General features: G+C 31.2%; 2 protein-coding genes across 2 annotated transcripts in view; one reads left to right on the forward strand and one right to left on the reverse strand.

Moving 5' to 3' along the window:
- LOC134688505 (serine/threonine-protein kinase MARK2-like) overlaps positions 1-26,186 on the reverse strand; it is a 107,816-nt gene that overhangs the window by 70,426 nt on the left and 11,204 nt on the right. The gene's annotated exons all lie outside the window — the stretch shown is intronic.
- LOC134688504 (uncharacterized) lies at positions 150-5,314 on the forward strand. The gene is made up of 2 exons (XM_063549276.1): positions 150-2,004; positions 3,252-5,314. The coding sequence occupies exons 1-2, from the start codon at positions 1,854-1,856 to the stop codon at positions 4,250-4,252; spliced, it is 1,152 nt and encodes a 383-aa protein (XP_063405346.1). The 5' UTR covers positions 150-1,853; the 3' UTR covers positions 4,253-5,314.

Genomic DNA, 26,186 nt, shown 5'->3' on the forward strand with positions numbered 1-26,186 from the left:
TTATAATATAAATGATATTTCGTGTAAAAAGACAATCAACAGTTGCCATTATAAATGCTCCCTGTGACCTTCTGTCATTTTGTTATAAAATTATCGTGAAATAATATTCAGTATTCTTTAATCGATATTTTTGGTGAAATAAATTAATCTGTCGTCAAATATAATAATTGACACAAGTCCTTCAGAACATCACATCCTCCTATTTATCTAGAATTAAACTTTCTTTCTTATCCTAGGTGGACCAATCTGAATAAATTCAACAGAAAAAATACGGGTAGATGTTTATGTAAGAAAGCTTAATCATATTTGATACTTTTTCATGTCAAATTTACCATGTAAATTTTGTAAATTTGTAATTTTCTCTGTTTAACGGGGGCTCGCGGGCCTAAATCAATTTTTTTATATAGGATTTCGCTATATTTTTCAATTAATTAACTTTATCATATAATTATTCCAAAAATAAAATAAAATGGGGTCACCGTTCAATTAAGCTCACCATCTGCCTTCGAAAGAAGCATACATATTTGTAAAGGAACTTTTTTCTGTTGAACTAATAGGAGAAATAGAGGTAATATCGGAATAAAACAATTACAGAAATCGCTTAGATTTTGTAATAGTTAGGTCAACTACAGCTTTATCAAAAAAATAATAATAATAAACATATGTCAACGATGGGGTAAAAAAAAAATATTTCATTGTTTTCCAAAATGGGAAAGGGAGACAATTTTGGGCTTTATCAATGGTACATTCAAAGGCATTTGGGGCAAAACCAAATTGATTTTTTAATTGGTTGATATTTGTACCATATGATAAAGTAACAACAAATAAATAAAAAAACATATACAAATGTATGCAATATTTATGTAACACATAAATAACAAATAATTTAACAAAAATCAGCTCGTGAATATTTTTTAAAACCAAAAAGTTATGTATTTCTATCGAAAGGAACCATACGTCCTCAAATCCGTATTTTGGGGAAATATTTGAAGTTTGAACATCTTTTTACTCAAAAGGTAGCAAATGAGGTATACTTTTTATTACATATTTGATTTAATCAAGTAAAATATAGCTTACATGCAAATTTTCATCAAAATTTAAATACGGGATCAAAACTGCACCCTTAAGAACAAAATGCATAAGGACTGACTTGAATTTGAAAGATTTATTACTGAAAACTACTTATTGCAAACACACAATTTTTCACAAAATTAAGTTTAATTGTAACTCTTTTTAAATTCATTGATATATTACATTTGTATCACATGTTTTTGGAATAATTTCAGAACTAGATTGAAACGTGATTGAAACTTCAAAAGAATACATCATTTAGTTATAAAGAGGGAAAAAATACCTTGACTCACTGAATATCTGTTATTCATATTTAAAACGATAAGAGATAATAAAGTACAACTACTAGCATGACTCACTAAACATCAAGATTAAAGAAATTAGGAATAATAATAAAATGGTGTGATTATTTTAAATATAGAATAGATGTTTTTATCGAAATAAATATAGAAATGGGATAAGTTAAAATGTATAAATAACATTTTAAGTTAGTTAACTTTAGATTTATGAGTTTGACTGTCCCTTTGGTATCTTTCGTTCCTCTTTTTCAGAGGTTAGGGGACCATTTGTTATTATTGTACACATTCCTTGAACTTAGTTTAATTATTGTTATTTTACGGGTTGTTGTTATAAGTATACTGCTGCATAATAAACTTCCGTTAAATGACAAATTTAAATTTAAATTTTACGTATAACTATAAATAGAGAGGAATATGATGAAGGAAATTTTCAACGGTTCACATTGATAGATGCGTATCGACCTTGATTGATTTAGTACAAAAATGCCTTCGAAACCAACAGGTCAAGAAGAGAATAAATGTTTTGACCAAAACCTTTCATTACGTGGTCAGCAAATTGATCACGCAGCTGGACCAAAGTATTTAGAAAATGATGTGGAAAACTGTGCATTTCAAGACGATTTCCTATTACAAGGTGAGAATTATCACTATTGTTATTACAAAAATCTAAATAAAACAATACACAACACTTATATGAAGGACGATGCAAATATTTTCATATTATAAACACGTGAAAAAGGCTTGAGAAGAAACTCTATCTGACGTATGTGTTTGATTCAGAAATTTTGAAATCCTCGACGGATATTTGTTAAACTTTGAAATATTGTGTTAACCACAAGTAAACATGTTCCAAATATGATTATCAAAGTGTCCGCAACTTCAAATTCTGAAACAGTTCAAGAAATGCCAATATGCAAACATAGAAAATGTGTCCGATTTTACGGGTTTTTGATCATACTTGATATCATCTCAGCTTACCACTTCAGAGTGAACACAAAAAGATTATTTTGTCTATCAGCAAGGTCAAGTTTATAACCTTACCGGACCGAACAAAGAAATAACACGACGGGTGCCGTATACGGTGCAGAAAATGCCTACCCATCCGGAGCACTTGATTTCACTCCCGGTTTTTAGTTGAGTTCGTGTTATATCTGAATCCTTATTCATAACTGATGATGTAAATGTCCTTTGGTTTTGTGAGTCTTTGTTTACTCCTTGGTTTTGATTGTTATTGTCCTGATTCAATTTGTAAATTAAGATCAGCACAATCGATTGGATATTATTTCGTGATCTTTTCTTCAAGATCTGACTTCGTACTGATATTTATGTACTACTGTTTAATACAACATTCATTCAATTCCAAAGCGTCGTAACACACTAACAAATCTCTTCTACGAGATTAAGTGTAATTACAAAGTTTTATTCTTATTTTGACTTAGAACTTTGATTCGTTCGATATTATGGGTTTTTGTCAGAAATAAACCTCTTTTGTTTTGCAGTTTAGTCTTTATATAACTTTTGTAGCACCAAGTTGAACAAAAAAAAAACAATACTAGACTTACATTAAGTAATAAGTATTATCAAAAGTACCAGGATTATGATTTAGTACTGCAGACGCGCATTTCGTCTTCATAAGATTCATCAGTGACGCTCATATCAAAATATGTATAAACCTAAACAAGTACTAAGTTGGAGAGCAGTGAGGACACATAATTCCCAAAAGGTGTGCAAAACACGACTAAGGTAATCTATGCCTGAGATACGAAAATCCTTAGTTTTTTGAAAAACTCAAAGTTTTGTTAACAGGACATTTATAAAAATGACCACATTATTGATATTTATATCATATAAATTCCTCAGAACATCTTTTGATTTTTCCAGTTTCAGTTGACAATGCCGAGCAAAGGGACAAACTAGCAAAGGCAAACACTCTTTCAAGTAGACAGTCAATATTGTGCATGAAACCTAACACCAACCCAAAACAACGCCCATCATCTATAAATGACGATTCAAATTCATATATTGAACCTTCTGAACACGTTTTGACAGAAAGTACAAGTTTTAACAGTACAAGTAATATACCAAAGAGCAACAAGACTGTATCAGAAAACTGTAATTCAAATTATGTACATATTGCAAGTGTTCACAAGAACGAGAAAAAAGTTGATACATCTGCCGAAGATGATAACAAATATAGCCGACGAGAGGAAATATCAACTGCGAAAAAGGGCGATAGAACTGAGGAACTACTTCTTGATGACGACAGAGGTAAAGAAAAACATAACGGTCGACCTATTCGTGTGATTACTATGACCTGTAAACAACTCATTGTCATATCCGTAGTCATGGATGTCGTAATTCTAGCATTGGTTTCAGTAGTTATCTTTCTTTGTATACGAGATCGTGAATTAAATCTCACTAAAATAACCTCCAGTGGAAAGACAAGCAATATCAAGACTTCTACTTTATATGTTAACTGGGATGACACCAACACTGTAGATTCCAACCAATATGTTAATATTACATTGTTAGCAGAAAATCGAAATAAGTTCATTAGCGTAGAAAGGGACATCATTAATATTAACCTTAATGGAACATATGGACTGTACTTGTCTTTAAATATCGACATACCAAATATACAGGGAATGGCATTTAACGAATCAATAAGGAACACATCACTCATTTGCCTTAAAACCAACCGATATGATTTCCTATGTCAACGTCAAAGGTCACTTCCAAATACAGCATGTACTGTGTCTATCAAAGGTGTTTTTCCGCTATGGGAAGGAGACAAGATATGGGTAAGTGTGATGGGAATCAATCAAATTTATAAAAGCAAAGCTAACAATCGTCTCGTTATAATTAAACATCCTCTTTTCTGATATAAAGTCAAGGTAGAGCGTATGTAGAATTCCGATGTGGGTTGCGCATATACGAATAGAAACCAGGAGCTACGAACACTTATCAATGCAAGAACAGCGTTGCAATATTTCCGATAGTAAGATGGATACTGAGAAACATGTTCTACTTGAATGTCCGCTTAATGAAGATTTGAGGAACTAACTTTTTGAATACATTAACAGTGAAGATAAGAATTTTTACATGTATACGACTCTTGAGAAACTGTCTATTGTGTTGGGGTGCTCAAATGTGAATGGTATTATATAATAATGTGCCAAAACCTTAAAATATATTATAGACAGTAGACGACGTTTTTTAAAAGTTTTCAGTTTTTTTACACAGTACATAGGTTTTTTTTTATGATTTTTTTACTTTGTGTCTTTCATAATTCTTTTAAGAATGGCTTTACTATCTATTTATGTTTTTATTTTTTTGTAATATATGTATATATTTTTTATGTGTAACTAAAAAGGAGCAAAACACATTATACCAAGATATAAGACGAATAATGAAATTACCGGCAAATCAATCTTCCCATAGAATTTGTCCAGAAAAGATGCATAATGTAGTTTGGTAAATAAACAAAGGTCGATAGCTTTTTGAAGAGCATAAATGTATTAAGCTGTTTGACACTAAAACAACATATATGTTTATTGAAGCGTCTTTATACGAAATGTTAGCTTGTTGGGTTTTATTAAAGCTTTTCTTCGGAAATTTAAAAAAAAAAATCTGGTTGTTTACACAATATTTTTTTCATGATCATATTGTAATTGTGATATATTACTTAGCTATTGATTTATATAAAACTGATTGGCATATTAAGTTGGTTTCAAATGAATATGCCAAACAACGTACTTATACATTATTATAAAAACAGAATTAAAGGTAGAAAATTATATTTGTAAAACCATTGCAAGGAAATATAGAAGTGCCTTTGTAAAAATTCGCTGTGGTGTTGCGCCCCAAAAATTGAAACGGGCCGGTATCAGAACTAACCTATTAATTAAAAAATATGTTTTGATTGTAATGATGATACCATTGAAGATGAGAAACTTTGTATTTTTTGAAGTTGAAAATGTTTGCTTTTATCCTGCCAATTTCTGATAAGATATTTTACTTAAAAGGAAATTTTGTTATATTCTTTGAATTTGTATAGTTTTAATATATTTTATGTTTTATATTTTATGTGTATAAATATATGTGTGTTAATGTTAGTCAAATGTGTTTTGTTAAAATTTACTTTTTCACTGTTTGGTCTTTCGAGCAATGTTGTTTGTGCTGTATTAAGACCCTTCTACAACGAAATTTGTTTTACAAACACACGTATAAAAATTGCGGTTCAATCATAGTTTTGAACGTTGTTTTCAATTTTATGTAAATGTAAATACCATTTTTGTAGTCTCTCATAAATCTCTTTCCACTGGCTCTTGTTTTATATTTGACATTGTAATATTAATTAAATGTTTTATAAGAGGTGAGACTCGAAATGAATATTGTCTTATCAAGAAAAATGGGTGCGCCAATTTTTACAGAACATGACGACTACACTCTAATCCATCAAATATCGCATACTGTTGATGTTTACATTAGATAACATTCCTAATACAATTGGGTTTTATTCGAATTTTTCAGTGCATTTGGTTTACAAAACTTTAACAAAAGTCAAATTATTCATGTGAATATTTCCCCAAAATGGAAGGTCAACTCCTTTTAACAAATCACATTGAAGTTATAAAACTTGGTTATATATTTTACCAGTCAGCGACATATTTGAAATGTCCTTAATAAGAATGATACTGGATGTAGTTATCCTTATTTTATATGCAAATGAAAGATCAAATATTATTGCATATCTACTATTTGTACTGTTAAAATACCTATAAAGCTGTTTCCACAAAGGACAATTTTGTAAGAATGTGAGCATCTTATACCAAACGTGCCTTCATGCTGATGTCTGACGCATGTCGTTTTCTGTGATCTTTTTACCAAATTTTGAAAGAAGATAAATATATTCATGTTTTCTATTCGGAAATATGAGGACTCGAGTTAAGATCAAAAGATAACTTCATTTTATGGGAAGGAACCTTTAATCTTTAAATTTTATCATTAAGCTAATACTGATGAATAAGCACATAGCAATGTATATATAGATCCAAATGAAAATTTTCGATGATCATTATTAAAAAAAAACAAATTGATTTTTGCTATTGTACAAACATTTGGTCAACGCCTACAAGCTCTTCGAGTATCCTTTATTTATCAACCTACATGTATAAGAAAAACGGAAACAAAACATAAATGGAGGATAAGATGTCGTTAACCAGTATGTTTATATGAGCGTGAAAAAGGTTCGGGAAGATGTTTTTTCTTTTAATATAAATTCCTCTGGTTCTGCCAGAAGTTTTGAGATACTCGAAGGATATTTGAAATACTTAATAATCCAATTATTGAAAAATTGTGTTCTATACAATGAAAATATCCATACTGGGTAATATGTGTGCTAACCCCATATAAAGAATGTGTCACCAAGAAGGCTACATAGTCTCACTGTTTATCCCTGTATTCGTATACACTCAAGTCTTTTTCGAATCAGAACTTTCGATGCTTCTGATTTATTAATGATACTAAGTGCAATCATTAGAGAAAGTGTACTGGATTCTTCAAGGTCGTGACAGGAATAATAAAATTGATTAAAACACTCATCCCATTATTTAAATATATAAATAATTTGTGTAAACTTTTGAATTTCTTGTGGGATACTTACTATGTTTGATAGTATGTTTGCCACATAGTCTGTTTTAAATAAAGTTTAATCTTTTATTTGTCTTAATGAATATTAATTATCCTGCTTTGTCAAGTTTTGATGATATCTATTTGACGTCGCTCTATACTTATAGATCTGCTTACCCTTTCGGAGCACCTGAGATCACCCCTAGTTTTTGGTGGGATTCGTGTTGTTTATTCTTTAGTTTTTTATGTTGTGTCATGTGTACTATTGATTGTCTTTTTGTCTTTTTCATTTTTAACCATGGCTTTGTCAGTTTGTTTTAGATTAATGAGTTTGACTGGCCCTATGGTATCTTTCGTCCTTCTTTTATAGATCACGTCATTGTTTTATTGTGCTATGGTAAATTTTATAATTAATTTCTGTTACTATGCTTATGTATTTTGTATATATGTGCCTTTTTGTGTTTCTTTGTTACAAATTTGTTTGTTTTAAAAGTGATTTATATTATGACACAATGTCGTCTACGTTAACTGTACCCTATTTTTGACATTTTCACCTATTATGTCTGTTTATTTTGCTTATACATTGATGTCAATAAAGTGAAATTTTATACGATTGTCATACATTTGAGAGGTTTAGCTAGCTTTAATACTAGGTTTTTTCCACCATTGTATACATAATAAAATGCCTGTACTAAGTCGGGAATATAACGGTTGTTTTTCCATTCGTTTGATATGAAGGACAGTTTATTTTATCGTTTGATCAGGGACTTTCCGTTTTGAATTTTCCTCGGAATTCAATATTTTTGTTATTTTACAGTTTGGAATTACTGTTAGCAAGGTCTAAACTCAACACTTTGTATATTATAATAAATATACTTGATCTTTGCTCTCATAACTTTGAATTTGAATATTCCTACTGGTGTAAATGCACAATTGTGTGTTTAAATATAATAAACTGGGCCCAAAACCAGAGTGCTGAATTTATTAATTACTTTTCCTAAATGTTTGTGAGTGCTGTTAAACCCCCGGAGTGGCAAATTATACATACGTAGTCAAGAACTTGCTTTGGTGACATAAAAATACAAATGTGAAACTACCAGATCAAACTGTATTAAAGTGTAAAACAAAGTAAATTCATCTTTAAATCCATGCAACAAGGTTAAAACATTTAAAACGAACGTTTGGTAGGCATTTAAACATTATGGTTCTTTTCTTCAGACTATACAATTAAAATCTAGTTTTGGATGCAATAAAAAATCATGTATCTATTGTAAATTGTACTTTATGCCAAGAAATTGTCAGATATATTTTTGTATCTTTCTGTTCCGAGATAAAATATATTTCCGAATAGTATTATAAGTCTTCTTATCGAAATTCCAATTTTCAATTGCGTTTATCCTATTTCTGTGAAATGAGAAAAAAAGGCCGGTGAACTACCATACAGCGGTTTTTTTTTCGCGAGGTGTAAATTGTAAATACAATTGAGAAAGGAAATGGGGAATGTGCCAAAGCGACAACAACCCGACCATAGAGCAGACAACAGCAGAAGGCCACCAATGGGTCTTCAATGTAGCTTATTTTCGCGGAAAGACCAAAATCGTCATATTATATTTCGCCAAATTAAAAATGTACATGTAGAGTTATTAATAAAAGTTTGAATCCGCCAAAATAACAACAGCCAAATTATTTCTTATACCTTATTCAATGAAAATCGCGAAAATAACCTGCTATACGGTATATAGTAACTGTGTTGCTATTCAATTTTATACTGGTGTTCAGAAAACACGACAGACAAGTTCTTCAACTTGCTTTCATCGGGAGTAAAATTAATGTAATTTAATAGTTTAAATTCGACTAAGAACTTTCATTCGTTTACGGAAATATCCAATATTGTTTATATATTTTGAAACACAAAATGAAATGTTAAAACTAGTTTTGAAGAATCATAAAAACATGGATTTTAATGCTTCTCGCGTTTTAGATGACAGAGTTAAACAAAGGAACGTAATAGTTCGAATATAAGCAAGCTCTACATTCGCAGTACGTATTGAGCAAGAAACCACACCTCGATGCAAAACAACGTTTAACAAATACAATTGAAGCATCGACTTTATACATTGAAATCTCTGCATTTTTTTTGACAGAAATTGCAAGCCATAAAAATAATATACCAAATGTGGTGTGAGTGCCAGTGAGACAACTCCCCATCCAAATAACAATTTATAAAAGTAAACCATTAAAGGTCAATGTACGGCCTTCAACACGGAGCCTTGGCTCACTCCGAACAAAAAGCTATAAAGGACCCCACAATTACAAGTGTAGAACAATTCAAACGGGAAAACCAATGGTCTAATACATATTGCTAGTGTTCACAAGTCCGAGAGAAAAATCAACACGTCTTCTGAAAACAAACGGTGAGACCGAGAGGAAATTGAAACTGGGGAAAAAAGCGATGAAAATAATAAAATTGTTTAGAAACGGACATGATGAATAACAACATATTAGTCGACCTACTTGTATAATATATATGAACTAACTGTTGTTCGTAGTCGTAGTCGTTGTTGTGGTAGTAGTATAAGTTTCAACAGTTATCTTTCTTTAAATACCAATTCGTGAATAAGGTTATTTTAAAGGAAAAATGATTTCAAGAGTTAAAATCATGAACCTGTAATTCAGTGGTCGTCGGTTGGTGCTGTATATTAATTTATTATTTTTTAAATAAGTTAGGCAGTAAGTTTTCTTGTTTGAATTGTTTTGCAAGTTAAGGCTGGTTATATGGTATGGGTTTTGCTCATTGCTGATGGTCGTACAATAATTTATATTGGTATATTTCTGCGTCCTTTGGTCCCCTGTGGAGAGGTGTCTCATCGGAATAAAGGCAACAGTAGTATACCGCTGTTCAAAACTCATAAATTCATGGACAAAAAAATCGGGGTAACAAACCAAAACCGAGGAAAACGGATCTAAACCAAATACATGAACTTGGGATAAACAAGTACCGTGCCACGTCTTATCTTAATATCTCCAAAATAAGAGAAAACAAACGATACAACATTAAAATGCAACACACACAGAAACGAACAATAATATAACAATGGCCATCTTCCTGACTTGGTACAAGAAATTATACCAAATTTTCTTGTTTTTATAATTCTATTATATATGTTAATTCGAATGACATTAGCACTATGAATCCAAATCAAAATGTTAATCTTACAAGGTTAAATAAAAGCAAAATAGAAAGCTCGTTTGATGTGAATCTCAAGTGAAATTGTTCAGGTGAAATTCATGTGAGTTTCAAGTTAATTTTACGTTTGCAAAATTTGCCAACGTATCAGCGCAAATAGTTACCTAAAAGGACAGCGATAAATTGCATGTAGTTTTATGGGAAGGAAACAAGATATGGATTAGTCTTTTAAAGGTAAGAGGTTAATCTAGCTATAAAACTAGGTTTAATATATCATTTCCAACAGAAGGATATGTCTGTACCAAGAGTTTTCAAAGGTACCAAGCGTTTAACTTGAAACGCCAGACGCATGTTTCGTCTATATAAGACTCATTAGTGACGCTCAGCACAATACAGTTAGGAAATCAAACAAGTATAAGGTTGAAGAGCATTGATGACCTAAAATTCCAAAACGTTGTACCTAATATGGTCAAGGTTATCTATGCCTAGGATACGAATAATTCAAACTTTTGCAAACAGAACATTTATACAAATGACCATATAATTAATATTCAGGTCAACACCGAAGTGCTGACTACTGAGCAGGTGATATCTTCGGGGACAAAAGGTCCAGCAGTAGTGGTGTCACCCTATTTGCTACGGGAATTTCTGTTTTAAATTTTCCATTGCTTTCAGTTTTTTTTATATTGATCCATTTGTAAGTAAGTTATCTAATTTATTAAAGTAAAGCAACAATCGTCTCGTAATAATACATCTTAATTGCATGTTCCATTCATGTCGATAGAATAACACAAAATATGACTCGAATACAGGCATACTAATCTGCCTACATGAAAGGTTCGGAAAAGATCGTTAAGACTGGTAGCTTTTGAAATTATACATGTATTCATCTGCACGACATTATTGTTTTTTTGTATGCGTGTAAACAAATTTCTGATGTGACTGCTTTTAAATATTCAAGTATTCAAATTGTAGTTTATATTGTATTTAAACAAATGCAGAACATTTTCAACTTGACTGTTCAAATAAATAAAAAATCAAGTGGTTTCAGATTGAAAGCAAAATATAACGTTTCATTTTAATAAAAATAGTTGCGGATCGAATATTTCTAGTACGAAGGTGAACGACATCTGTTGAGCCTAAAACAAAATTAAGTATTTTGAAACAATTATTTCTTAATGTTGTCAAACCTTTTCCTTTAAAATTGACACCAATATTTGATTTCATTGAAAAGAGTAACGTTACTTTCAGGCAGAAGGTTCTATTTTTTTAGTTTAACAAGGTCCAAAACTTGTTTATGAAAATCAGAGCCTCAAGTGCCATACAGAAAAAAATAACCTAAAGATTTCCCTTTCTAATAGATATATCTATTTTGTAATAGAATGAATGGAATGTAAACAATATATTATAAACAACAATCCGGATGTCACGACGTGTATTTGATAGTTTTAACACATATCTTTGTTTATTGTTATTAAATGCACAGTTCACGGTTGCGATGTTTATAAGGTAGCTGGCACGGTAATGTTTATAATATAGCCTATATTATGTTGCTCTTTTGTGCCATAATATTAGGTCAATGCATCTGACCAAAGTGATTTGACAAAAATATTAAGTGTGAAAGACATAAAACTTACAAGACATAATTTGAACACCAATTCCAAGGGAATTTGCAGTAAACAGAGAATTTCATAGTCATAAAATAACATGTCACAATGATCTAAACTAGTTTAAGACATTAGACCTTGACCCAAAAGTACTTGGAAATGTGAAGCGAAAAAAATACAAGTCCTTATAATACATACGGGTCTCTTTTTTTTTATCAGGAACGCAAGTCCTAACAAAACATATAGCATTTAATAAGGAATACAGATCCTAACGATACATACGGATCTCTTATTAGGAATAAAAATCCTAACGAAACTTATTAATTGCAGGAAATTTCGCAGTTTTGACATTCAAAGTAATAACTAAGTATTGGTATTATCAATATGCGCCATTAAAATAATAAAAAAGCTGTTGTATGTATGATATTATTAAAATAATGTTAATGCAGAATATTGTACTGGATTATGACCTCGACCGATAAATTATTTAATTCATAAAGTAGTATTTTAAATTTCATTGAAAGCTTTATTGGTTATCACAGTTCAACAGTAGAATATAAATACATTTTTCTGTCTGATTTTAATAGATAGCGTCCTAAGTGGGGTAAACAACAAACATTGTGTACACAAAAAATGCCATTCAGGAATAATATAATATATAATACATACAAAGTGGTATGTAGGTTAATTTGAATATATACCTCATGTAGATTGCCAATAATACAAGGGTTTTATTAATAAGTTGAAGAAAAACATAATTCGGGGATTCCCACACTTTTCTCAACGATTAATACAATATCCGGACCATGAATTTTAATACAAAAGCTTTTGCTGTTACTTTATCAGTTAAGGAATACCTGTGTCGCAAATATCAACGTATATTATGGTCAATTGTTGTAGTAACGCTTAGTTCCAATTTCTTCAATTGTAACATCACTAAATATTTTCTTATCATCAACAGCACTACGGACCCCATATGCGAAGCTGAACCTCTACACAATTTAAGAGTACTCGATATATCTCCTGGTTTTGCATGGCGTTCGTATCGCTCCGTCTTAATTTTTTACATATATATGTTGTTTGTAGACGATTTTTGTGTCTATTCGTTATTGGTTTTTTTATGATTTGTATTTTGTTTAGCCATTGTTCAATTGGTTTTTTTTGTCAACGCGTGAATTTTATTGTATCTATTATGGCATTGTATGCCCGATGTTACGCCCTTTTACTTAAAAGACTGTTACGATATGGTCTTCAATAAATATTGTGTTGCATGTTAAATTCCATTCGTCTGATCTCTATTTTAAGATCGTAATGTTCCCATGAGGATGTCTCAAAGTTTTGATTTATCTGTTTAACCCTCTCAGTCCCAAATATTTATCATACATTGAAAACCATATTTTGTTCGAGGTGAAGACATATGTGTCCGTCCAGAGTCAGACGGTTAATGTCTCGTTAAATAACACTCAATATCTGTTATTCATTGTAAGGTATATGGATTGAAATCTATAAATTCCAATGTGCTTTAATTTTATTCATCTCAAGATTAGAACGAAGTCGACCCGTTCCAACTGGTATTCTTCAGAATTAAGCACAAAAGTAGCAAGTATGTTATTTGGTTTAATTGTTAGGGGACGACCAATCGATATTCTGGGGGGAGGGAGTTTAGGATGATTTGTTTTTGATCGGCTTTTTATTTTTGTAAACTAAGAGGACAGATTGTTAATTTTCTGCACTATTGAAGCAAGAAATTTTATTTTAATTAAAGCAAAGGACTGATTATTCATTTTCACAACTATATTCGAAAACATACAATTTTTACATGATTTGTTTAATGTATATATTATATGTATAGTCAAGTTATTGTGTATCATTTTATCAGATTTAATCATCATCCTCTGCAGAAATGAATCTTTTATATTCCCAACTGCACATACATGTATTGCATATATACATGATATAAAAGTTTGGTTGTAACCAGCCTCTTCTAAATGTATTGGCAAACATATTTCGCCAATCGGAGCGATGAAATCTTTATTTAAGGGTTTTGCAGCCACTGAAGGGCCAAAGAAGCTATAGAACAAATGATGCAAAATCCTGCTTTCTGAGTTTTCAAGAGACCCTTTCATAATCTGAAAATGCAAGTTTTGTTTTCATAATTTTTTGGCAATATCTTTGTCTCATTTGATGCAACATGTATAAATTCATAAAATGTATAAGACTTAAGTTTTCTGGGACAACATCAAAATACCAATGTGCATGTCAGATAAAGTAAAAATGGAATGTCTGTTGCTGCTGTGTTTTTTTTTAAACAAATGATCAAGTTCATAACAAAATTACTAGTTTACAAGAAGAATGCAACACTTACAGAATACAGAAGGGCACTCAATGAACAAAAGACAAATAAATAAGAAACATTTAGACCGAAAAGCACAGCTACGTCTATGGGAACACAGAACTTGCTTTTTGCAAGGCACTCGCCTTGAACACAATTTGATATGGAGACAAGCGTTTGGTTTTTCCTACACGAGGTATTTGCCTCAATGCAGTTACGGCCCTGTTAAAATAAAAGTGAGTTAAGGTTTCCTGAGGCAACATACCTGAAGTTAAATGAAACCAATTTTCAGACATTTCAAGTATATTTGAATAATACTTATACTTTTATTATTAAAAAAATTGGGAAGTGTTTCACGATTTTTTGTTGGAAAACAACGATGAACTCATGAAGAATCTTGTGCCATCTCATACTTTCGATTAGACCGGCTGAGTTATTTATTTCCAATACATTGCAATTCGAGTAATTTATTTTCAAACTACCACAGAACAAACCATATATTTTTGTGATTATCAAGGCTGAGTTACTTATAAGTTCCCCCGCCCCCTCCCCCCGAATATTAAATGGTCGTCCCCTAACAAGGGTTTGAAAATGATGTTAAAGAATCTAAAATGAGACATAGAAAAAGCCTTTGCATCAAAACAAATTACCAGATAATTCCAGATAATACATTTAATGGATGTATTTCTGTTTACCTATGTTAACCTTTGTTAACCATGGTTAACATGGTTAATTTAATTATGCACCAAGGATCTCATAAAATAGTATTCGTAAGTTAGAGGTATTCTTTTAAATCAACATTTATCCAGAACTCTCAAACTTGTACATTTGAAAGCCAGGGTGTAAGTTCGCAAAACGTACCAGGAAGTATCCATTTAACAGTGGTATTATATTCAACTGAAATTTGATATCCTAATTTCCATATTTTAACACTTCAGTCAAAATCTATTTTTGGCCTTTGGGGAATTTCGTTGTTTATAAACATAAATAAATAAGACAAGGGATTGTGCAGCCAGTTTACTGTTGTTATGATAGGTGTTAGCGAAAAAAAGTAAACAAATTGAAGTAAATAAGGATATGTAAGGACAGCGATACTGTTAGTAAAGTTGTAACTATGATTCAGATATTTTAGTTCAATTATAAATAGAAGTAAGGGTTAAGATAGTACCAATTGCATGTTACTATGCAACATACATCAAAAACATGTTTGAACTCTTAACGAAACAAATAACAACAAAATGATTCAATTCTCAGAATCAATAAAATATTAAACATTAAATTCCCCTTGAAAAACTATTTTGATTTTTCAAATATTATTGCAATAACATAACTACAATTATGATAAAGAAATGATAAAAGCACCATGTTTTCATATGGATAACAATGAGGGGAATCTAAAAAAAAAAAGAAAAGAAAAAAAAGGAGCATAATACGTAGCTTTTTCAATCTTTTTTAAATGAATATCAAAACTTGAATTAAAAAAGTTGACGCAAACACAAATAACCTATTTCAGGTAATAGTATACTTTTTGATTATGCAACTGTTTCGTCATTTAGATATAAAAAGACAGAGAATGTACTAAAAAATAGAGGAATCAATCAGCTACTAGCTTTTTTGAAATTAAAAATCGTTTTGATTAATTTTCAGAAACTCCTTATTGTCAGTTTGCAGCAACCAAATATTTCATTGTGCATAATTAAGCACAATATACAGGCTCAAAAGCTGTGTCTTAAATGTTTAATATCATAAACAAGCACAAGATACAGGCTCAAAAGCGGTGTCTTAAATGTTTAATATCATAAACAAGCGCAAGATACAGGCTCAAAAGCTGTGTCTTAAATGTTTAATATCATAAACAAGCGCAAGATACAGGCTCAAAAGCGGTGTCTTAAATGTTTAATATCATAAACAAGCACTAGATACAGGCTCAAAAGCGGTGTCTTAAATGTTTAATATCATAAACAAGCACAAGATACAGGCTCAAAAGCGGTGTCTTAAATGTTTAGTATCATGAACAAGCACAAGATACAGGCTCAAAAGCGGTGTCTCAAATGTTTAATATCATAAACAAGCACAAGATACAGGCTCAAAAGCGGTGTCTTAAATGTTTAATATCATAAACAAGCACAAGATACAGGCTCAAAAGCGGTGTCTTAAATGTTTAATATCATGAACAAGCACAAGATACAGGCTCAAAAGCGGTGTCTTAAGTGTTTAATATCATAAACAAGCGCAAGATACAGGCTCAAAAGCGGTGTCTTAAATGTTTAATATCATAAACAAGCACAAGATACAGGCTCAAAAGCGGTGTCTTAAATGTTTAATATCATAAACAAGCATAAGATACAGGCTCAAAAGCGGTGTCTTAAATGATGAATATCATAAACAAGCACAGGAAACAGGCTCAAAGCGGTGTCTTAAATGTTTAATATCATAAACAAGCACAAGATACAGGCTCAAAAGCGGTGTCTTAAATGTTTAATATCATAAACAAGCACAAGATACAGGCTCAAAAGCTGTGTCTTAAATGTTTAATATCATCAACAAGCGCAAGATACAGGCTCAAAAGCGGTGTCTTAAATGTTTAATATCATAAACAAGCGCAAGATACAGGCTCAAAAGCGGTGTCTTAAATGTTTAATATCATAAACAAGCACAAGATACAGGCTCAAAAGCGGTGTCTTAAATGTTTAATATCATAAACAAGCGCAAGATACAGGCTCAAAAGCGGTGTCTTAAATGTTTAATATCATAAACAAGCAAAAGATACAGGCTCAAAAGCGGTGTCTTAAATGTTTAATATCATAAACAAGCACAAGATACAGGCTCAAAAGCAATATTTCAAATGTTTAGTATCATGTCATTTTACATAAATATGGATGGATATATTTTTCGTCAACTTCCCTTACTAAATAGCAAATATTCAAAATAGAAATTATGTTGAAGCTGCATCTCACATGCCAAAAATAAATAAGACATTATTTTGTAATTTGTTATGGTCTATATGATGGAAATATTTTGTCAGTTGATAACACAAATTTTAAAATATGAATGAATTTGACAACTTTTTTTATTTTGAAAATGCTCGTTTGTTTGATTGTGTTTTAGTTTTTAATTTTGCCACTTGCTAATGAGCTTTCCTTTTGAAACTTCCTTTGAGTTCAGTATTTATTTTTCTTTGTTGTCTATCCTTTATATTTGTTGTTCATTGTCAAAGGACAAATAAACTGCTTTGCTACTATGAGTCCATGAATCTGAGAAATTGTATAACAATCAATAAAAACCATGACAACAAAGAGTGTTAAGTATTTTTGATTTTTCAATTTATTTTATTTCATTGTTAATAATAAGATTGTTTTAATTAATTGAATTATTGTACATTTACATGTACATGTATTTATGTATTTGACTAACTCTTCAAACAAAATATTGTCAAAGACAAATATTTGCAATGTCCTTTTTAAACATTGATATTTAAATGGACCAGAAGCATGTTATAACTTTAAAAATGTGTGCATTGGGACCGAGGAAGAAATATCACCTTAGACATGGAATGGACTTCTTCGATCTAAACTATGTCATATATCACATACACCAGGATAGCTCGTTTGCAGCACGGATGAGTTATTTGTATTTCTGTTGTTCCTTTGGTTATCTCTTATTACTGACTCGTTTGTCTCGGTTTTGGTTTGTGACCATATTCTAACATCGGACTCCTCTACACTGAGTTTTGGCTAGAGGTACAGGGGAGATTAGAGATATCACAAAACATTTTATCCTCGGCGCAAAAGAGAATTTAAGAAACGTTTGTTACCAATTATTTCAATACAGAAGCACTGACTATATCCTCAGGAACAAAAGCTGCATTGACTAAATGCCACTCTTTGGTAGTATCATTAACAAATAATAACGTGCAAATCGTTTCGCCTAGGCGAGTTGAAATTTTAATTTCTTTACCATTTCTAGGTTCTTAAATGGAGAATATAGGGAGAGTATAATAATGTCAGGACCAAAGTACTTTTGCAAATCATTGTGTTGTTTAGGAAGCTTTATTTTTACTTCCTAAACATTGAAGCCTTGGTTATTTCCTGTAAATATTTATGCATATCTCAGCACAAACATTAGCAATGATAAATTTGTATACCAGAATATAGGTTAGATCCTTGACAATCGACATAGCATATTTACTGTATGTTTCTAACACATAGGCTCTACAATGGCCTACTGAAACTCTATGCCAAAATTTATGAATAGGGGAATTTAAATCCGTGCCCGATCAAGCGCACCTGCTTATAACACCGATTTGATATCAATTATAGAGTATCAAGGTAGGTAAACTACTACAAGGGACATAATAATAACTTGATAGTTGAATCTTTGTCCTTATTTTTTATTTTTAGAAAATCGTCTGACAGGATCTATTTTTAGTTCCAAAATATCAACTATAAGAGTGGGCGTTTTATTTTTGTCTGCATAATGTTAGATAAAGGCAAACACAACCGACGAGATGATGGAGTCTATTATAACACCATCAATTTCAGTGAGCGTTCAAACCGAACAGGGTCCATGTATTGCCGGCAGTAAGAACATAGTAGTTCCTATTTGCGACGAAATGAGCTTGTTAATGCCACATATACTGACTACGAATGCCGATTTTTCTAAAAAGCATAATAGACAGTCGTCGAAGGATATAAAAATTGCCAGAAAACAATATCAGGATTCCTGCAACGCGGTAAACATAACCAATTTGTGTTTGACTATTGGATGTCTAACATGTGTTGTTTACATTCTAACATATTACTATCGCATTGGCGATGGCACTGGTCTGGTTGGTAAATACCACTTAAATAAGCTTCAATGTTCCAAGAACAATGCTACCTGTGAAAGAATGCCGTGGATTATAAGGAGCCAGGATTCAACGCAAGTTTCTTACGATACAAAAACAAGAAAATTACGGATTTTGCAACCTGGTTCATATTTTGTTCAACTTTCTTTAAATTTGGAGCTCTCTGACAACAATGACAACCAAGTTCGTTTTGCATGTATAAAAACTCACGATGAGGAGAAATGTGGACGATTTGATCGCAGCGCAAGGCAGGTTGATGTATCTGTTGTTATGAAGATCATTAAACAAGGACAATCACTTTGGATTACATTTAACAATTGGAACAAGATATACAGTATCAAAGAATTGAATATGCTCTCTATCTCCAAGCTCTGAAAGGTGCCCTAATCAAGGATTAAAAATCATTAAACTAATCTGTCTGCAGCTATCAGTTAAGAATACTGCACTGTAAGATACTAGATTAAGAAGAATGCATTTACTGTACAGTATGAGAGATACAGCTTTAAAAATGGTGCGTCGTTTTGTTGTGTCTTTTGTTTATGTATGTACAATGTATGTATGTATGTACATGTCATCTTTTTAAATCTATGTCTTCATAAAGAAGTATAATTTTGTAATTTATAAAACTGTTCGCTATGAATTAACCAACTTGACATATAACAATATCTAAATACAAGTCTCAATGGCGTGGCCATGCTCTATTTGTTGCTAAAAATGTCACCATTGTGATAAGGAATTAAATGGTTGGCAATCAAATAGAAAAGAAATGCTCAATCTATTTATGAAAACTTGCATCAAAAATACATTTATTATGCGCATGAAAAGAAACAATTTATGCAGAATTGTAAGAAATTTTAAAATATATTAGATAAATATGCCAGATCTTAAAATGCTTATTTGAATAAATGCATAAATTCTAATGAAGATGTCATTTAATTGAGTATAGAACAATTTTTCTATTGGATAAAATCTCACATGCTGGCGAGTATTTATTTTCAAAATAGATTTTTCTTTTATGATTACTGCGAAATTCCTAGTTTCTTTTATTTGAAACCTATTAACACTGCTGAATTTCAATGATTTGGGTTTTAGACAGTTATCACTAATAGATAACCATGATAACAGACTACATTAAAAGTTAATAAATAATAAATTACAAAACGATGTGGGTTTTTTGTTATGAGTAAATACAAAATGTTATGTGGCAGTATTTGACATTTGTAACGATGATGAATTCAATCTAAGCGGACTGATATTTTATAAATGTTAAACATAATTTAGTATTGACCACCATTATCTAACATTCTTGGACATTTGAGTTTATGCTTATAAATGTATTGTAGAATTTTAAGGCAAATACGGTATTTAGTTATTTATTTTTTTGCAATCTTATTTCGAATTCTAAATGAAATCTTGTCCTAAAAGTTTTGAAAGATTATGAAATAAACGAAAGAGCTAGTATTGTAATTTTTTTTATGATTTATAAGGTGGTTTATAATAAGTCACTCCTAATCATAGTATTTGAGTTTTTAAGACGTTTAAATTGTTTATGACCTCGAGCTAATTACCCATTTAGCTGGAGTGAAGCGATGCAGCAATAAAAGTAGTGTTTATATAATTTTATTTTGCTGTTTATGTCGATATGTGTTAGAAGTTTATAGTTATTTATGTAATTTAACCTTTGTTAAAGGTTTATAATTATTTATTTAATGTAATGTTTCAATATGATTTGTTTGTAACTAATGCAAATACAAGATTGACTGTGTATTAGCTGGGTGCTAACAAATAAATAGTTCAAAACAGTTTTTATATCGATGTCGTTATTAAACAACTGGCAACAGATTATAACACAAACAGACATTTAAAGTATTTGAACTTAAGTTGAAATCAGAATTCAAATATGTCCTATACATGTTCATGTTGAACGTCATTGTTAAACCCTTTAGAATATATAGTAACCATTAGTCAAAAAGAAATCAGGCCCGGGTAATGTGAGTGATTACATAAAATAAACCCAATCAAAATCAACTTTTCCAAAATCAAGATGCTTACGTTAACAAGAAAAATAACACTTTGTATATTTGGCGTGTCATACACTCTTTTCTGTGTTTACCTTCATTAAAGATGGTTATGTTTATTTCGGTTTTACGAAATACAGCTATATTCGTATTGGAAAAGAATGTTACGATGGTTTAAACAACTGAATATATTTAAATGTAATATCAGACAATAACCATAAAATTGATATCCTTCTAACATCTGAGGTAATTGCTTGTTGCGTGATAGCCACATTTTCTGCATTTCATTTAATTTCGGTTCTGAAGTTTCGAAGCGCAAAAATGTGAAAACTTAAAAGTAAACGAAGATCTTGGGTGTACGACACATTAATCAACAATTAAATAGAACAGAAAAAAACATGAAAAGATTCATACATACGGACATATTTTGACAACATAAATAGAAACAACACTTTTGCATGCTCTATATTACCAGCAGACTACAATGTTTGTAATTTACAATCAAAACATGTGGCACCATAAATATCATGATTTGAAATGCCAAGACCAATTGTATTACATCAAGGATTGGGCTTGGTTCCATATATAAAGAACTTGTGTATATGCAGCACATGATCTTTGTTCATGCTTCAGTAAGTATACGACGTGATTGGACATGAAACTTATAAATATATCATTTATTCATCAATAAAGGCAGCAATAGTTACGGCTGCTCAATAGTTATAATTCGATAAAGCGAACACAAAACCGGGTAACAAACTAAAACCGGGGGAAACACGCTAAGTATACGAGGAAAACAATGTCACAGCAAAACACTGAAGTACATCAAAATCTACATATATACATATAAAGTGACTATAGATAACAACTGCCATATTCCTAAATTAGTATAGGGCATTTCAAGACGAAAAGATGGATTGAGGTAGGTTTTTTGGCTAGCCAGACCTCCCTCTTATTTAACAATGTTAAAAATTCCTAAACTGACAACACCATGTGACAGGAATACAGTACAAACAAATGCAAGAGCACTTCGTACAGAGAGATACATGAATAAATGATATGATTGCACATTACAAAATGAAAAAGTAGAATAACACCTCTAAATAAAACTGACTTAAATATCAAAACAAATGAAAAATTACTAAAGAACCATGAAAACGAGACCATAGGCAGATGAAACCGACGAACAGGTACAAAAAAGCCATGCCATACATCAAATATAGTTAACCTAATGCATATGGTATTTAGAATACAGACTTAACCACCAAATCTTTACCCTGATCAATGATTCATGAGGGAGGTCGAGTTCGGAATATACTGTCTGAAGGAATGTAGATCTTGCATTAATCTTACATAAGAAATATAGTTATCATATTACTTATAAAAGCGAGAAATGTACGTGATGATATTAAGTAGTCGATGAATCATCAAAATTAGTTCATGAACAATGTAACTTTGACAGACAATATTGTTATACACCATATTTGAAATCAAGCATATGTAGCATACGGGTTTTCCTTATTATAATATAAAGTTCCATCCATTAACGATGTCGCTGTTGTATCCGTCTGATAATTATTCCACTGTGTCGCAATGCTACGAATTAAGTCGTTATAGAGACATATGTTTTGGTTATCAAGTATGAATTACCAAGAATTAGGAATGAATCCATTTTGTAATTGTTAACATGCATATATTAAAATAAGTATTGTGGATTCCTGTGTCATCATACATATGAATTGTACTGAATGTGAAATCCATGAAAAAAAAATCAATTCCTCTTGTGACCCTGCCGGGTTCCACATGTGACGCAGGATCTGCCTACTTTTCCGGACCACCAGATATCACCCCCAGTTTTTGGTCGGGTTCGTGTTGCTTAGTCTGTAGTTTTCATCGTCGTGTCTTGTGTATTATTTAACTGTTTATTTGTCTGTTTGTCTTTTTTCTTGTTTTGTCATTGCGTTGTCAGTTTATTTTTAATCTATGAAATTGACTGTCCCTCTGGTATCTTTTGACCCTCTGGTGTGACCATGCAGTCATTGCATTAAGTTGTGTTACTACAATTGAGTCGGTGACCCTTCTCGTAGACTTAAACCATCCGCACATAGCTTGTATATCTCTATATCTATAATATTAAAATAACGAGGTCCAATTTGTCAGCTGTCATCAGGTAAAAACGGAACATCAAAGAATTCAACTTTAAATATAGCTAATATAGGACATTGGTGTTGATTAAAAATTACACCACTCCAGCCCCTTTTGTTGTCCACATAAATAATATTGCCAATAATTAACAAGTTCCAGGTCGAATCCGATACCGATACCAATAGTATATTCACCTCTTATCTATTACCTTATCTGTACGTTCCGCATCTAACAGGCGCACCACCATACTGTGTGTTTAGGATTTTGCTATATATACTGGTCATAGCCACAGGATTGACACTACTTAATTCGCCATTGCCACATTGTTCCCTGTTGTAGTATTTTAATCAATATGACTTTCTAAGATGACAATACGAATACTAAAAATCTGGACTTAAATTCAGGCGTACAGGTACAGTTTTCAATTTCTTAGCCGGCTTGACGTAAAACAGCGAATCAAAGAATTCAACTTTATTTATAACTAATATATGACCATGCTGTTGATTAAAACATACTCCATTCCAGGCACTTTTGTTTTCCAAATAGTTAATTTTACCAATAATTGAACGTTCCAGGTCGACGGGTTCAAATAGAAAGCTTTTTAAAGCAGAGAAAACTGTGCATCTTATATTCGGCATGTCTTTATCAGATAATACGTATATTTATATACTGTAATTCAGTCACGGAGCCGCGATATCACGGGTGTGTTCTCGTAGATATAATATATGCATGCTCACAATTACAAGCAAACAGAATAGGGCATTTTTATGTTTTGATGGTGTCACTATAAACGCTTCAAAATAATGGCATCCGTACAAACTTCTGACTTTTTACATTATCAAATAAACCTAAAGTGAATGCCACAATTCTATAATTTATGTTGGATTAAAACAACAACTATCTTTAAAAAAGATATCCGACGTATTTAAATCTGTATTCAGACTCTAGAGTCTTTTATATAAAGATAAAAAGATGGGAGTTGATTGCCAATGAAACAACATTCCACAGGAGACCAAATAACATAAAAATGACAGCTATAGATCATCGTATGGCTTTCAATAATGTGTATAACCCATACCACATAGTCAGCTATAAAATGCCCCGAACTGACAAATGTAAAACCACTTAAACGAATATTGTTACGGTCTTTATCATATACAAAATAATGAACTGCTCAAGTTTGCATAGTTAGCATTCTTGTAGTCAAGGATTATATGTGCTAATCATATGTTGGATTTGTTTATGGTACCATTCGTTTATGAGGACCGATACGAATTTTGACAGACATATGTGTTTCCCTCGGTTTTAGTTTGTAAACCAGATTTGTTTTTTCTCAATCGATGCATGATTTTTGAACATCGGTATACTACCGTTGCCGTTATGTACAAACATTTGACATAGGAATCGTTTCAATATTGATACTTGATCAGATAATTCAAATGTACATACTAATACAAAATAGGTTTGGTAAGATTGTAGGCACAACGGACAACTCAACATCTATTTCTTACGATCGACGGTGTTCTTATGCTTCCTTAAATACATGCCTAGGCGATTTAAAGAGCATTATTTACCAATTATTCCTTATAAGTAGAAATGGTTATTTGATAACATTTTTTGTAGATAAAACAAAATCAAAATATACTCCTAGAAGATTGTTTAATGCTTTAATGCTTTAAAATTGCCCCCAATATAGAATTTGAACGAAGCTGTACAAATAGAAAGAACATGGATGATTGTCGATCATTTATTTTTGTTCCTAATGAAGTATAGGCAAGTTCGTATGAATTTGTTCCACGACAATGTTGCTTATTTCAATTACAATAATCAAAATCTATTGATTAGAATTGTTTCTTCTAAATATAAGATGCATGGAGGGTCGAAAATTCGAACATAGTTATAATTTCACAAGCAGTGCGTTACATCTTCAGTGAATTCGAAAATGCTTAAACAGTCATTGTTGGTTTTTTTTATCATGTGGCACTATTGTATTGCATGACATACTTTGTATTGGATATAATATTTTTAAATTAGAAAAAAATGTAAGAAGGTAGATAACTCAAATTCAAAATGATGTTTATCTATAATAATTCAATTCAATTCAATCAAGTAATGAAGCGTCAATTATACACAACTTTGATTTCAATCATATAAAACTAAAAAATCTTATAAATAAATTGTAGTTCAAGACTATAATACAATGGAATGATGTCAGTCAGATATCATTTTGCTCATATCAAGTTACAGAAAAATGTCTTTTAAAAGAAATTGACCCTTTGTTTGTTGATTTAGCACTAGGATCAAAAACAAAACATTGTGTCAGAATAATTAGTCCTGTTAAGGTGAATAATCCAAGGAATCTTATAACAGGGAAACAATTTAAACAATGGGGACACTCAAACTCATTCATGTCATTAGTCAGAAATAATTTGTCATACCATGTGGCAAAAAACGACTAAACGACAAGTTCAAAAATTCTAAGTTCTATATATATTGTGCCAATTGTGGAAAACATACTTTTCAATAATATGTTGACTTCTGGGTCAACAATTACAATCCCTTTACTTTTGGTTTTAGAATCAAATGTACACATTTATGATTATGTGTTTGCTTTTTATTAACCAATATACAATAAATTTTAATTTAATACCAGGGTTGTTTGTAATTGCGCGCAATTATTTATTTTACATGCTCAAAATATACAATTGCGCAAATCGTTAGACTTGTTTGTGTTTATGAAAAGTACATTACAGAAACGAGTATTTTCTATCTAGCATTTTAGTCATCTGACTATAGGTACTTGTCAAGATTCTGGCTACATTTATATTCATATACCAATGTTCCGATTTTGTTTATCAGTATGTGCTACCTGTCCATTAGCATTAAACGCCTGTTTAAGGAGAGATAACTCAAATCGAAACAAAAAACTATCTCAAAACTTTTCTATGATACACAATTATGATTTGACACAAAAACTAACCTGTAATTGAGCATATATATTTAAGTACACAATCATTTTCGTATACATAGTACTGAAATATATGTAACAT

The sequence above is a fragment of the Mytilus trossulus genome, chromosome 10, assembly GCF_036588685.1.
Source record: "Mytilus trossulus isolate FHL-02 chromosome 10, PNRI_Mtr1.1.1.hap1, whole genome shotgun sequence".
NCBI lineage: Eukaryota > Metazoa > Mollusca > Bivalvia > Mytilida > Mytilidae > Mytilus > Mytilus trossulus.

Coding starts and splice junctions, on each gene's coding strand:
- LOC134688504 (XM_063549276.1), top strand. CDS start 1,854: ATGCCTTCGAAACCAACAGGTCAAGAAGAGAATAAATGTTTTGACCAA. Junction 2,005..3,251: donor AGACGATTTCCTATTACAAG/GTGAGAATTATC, acceptor TGATTTTTCCAG/TTTCAGTTGACAATGCCGAG.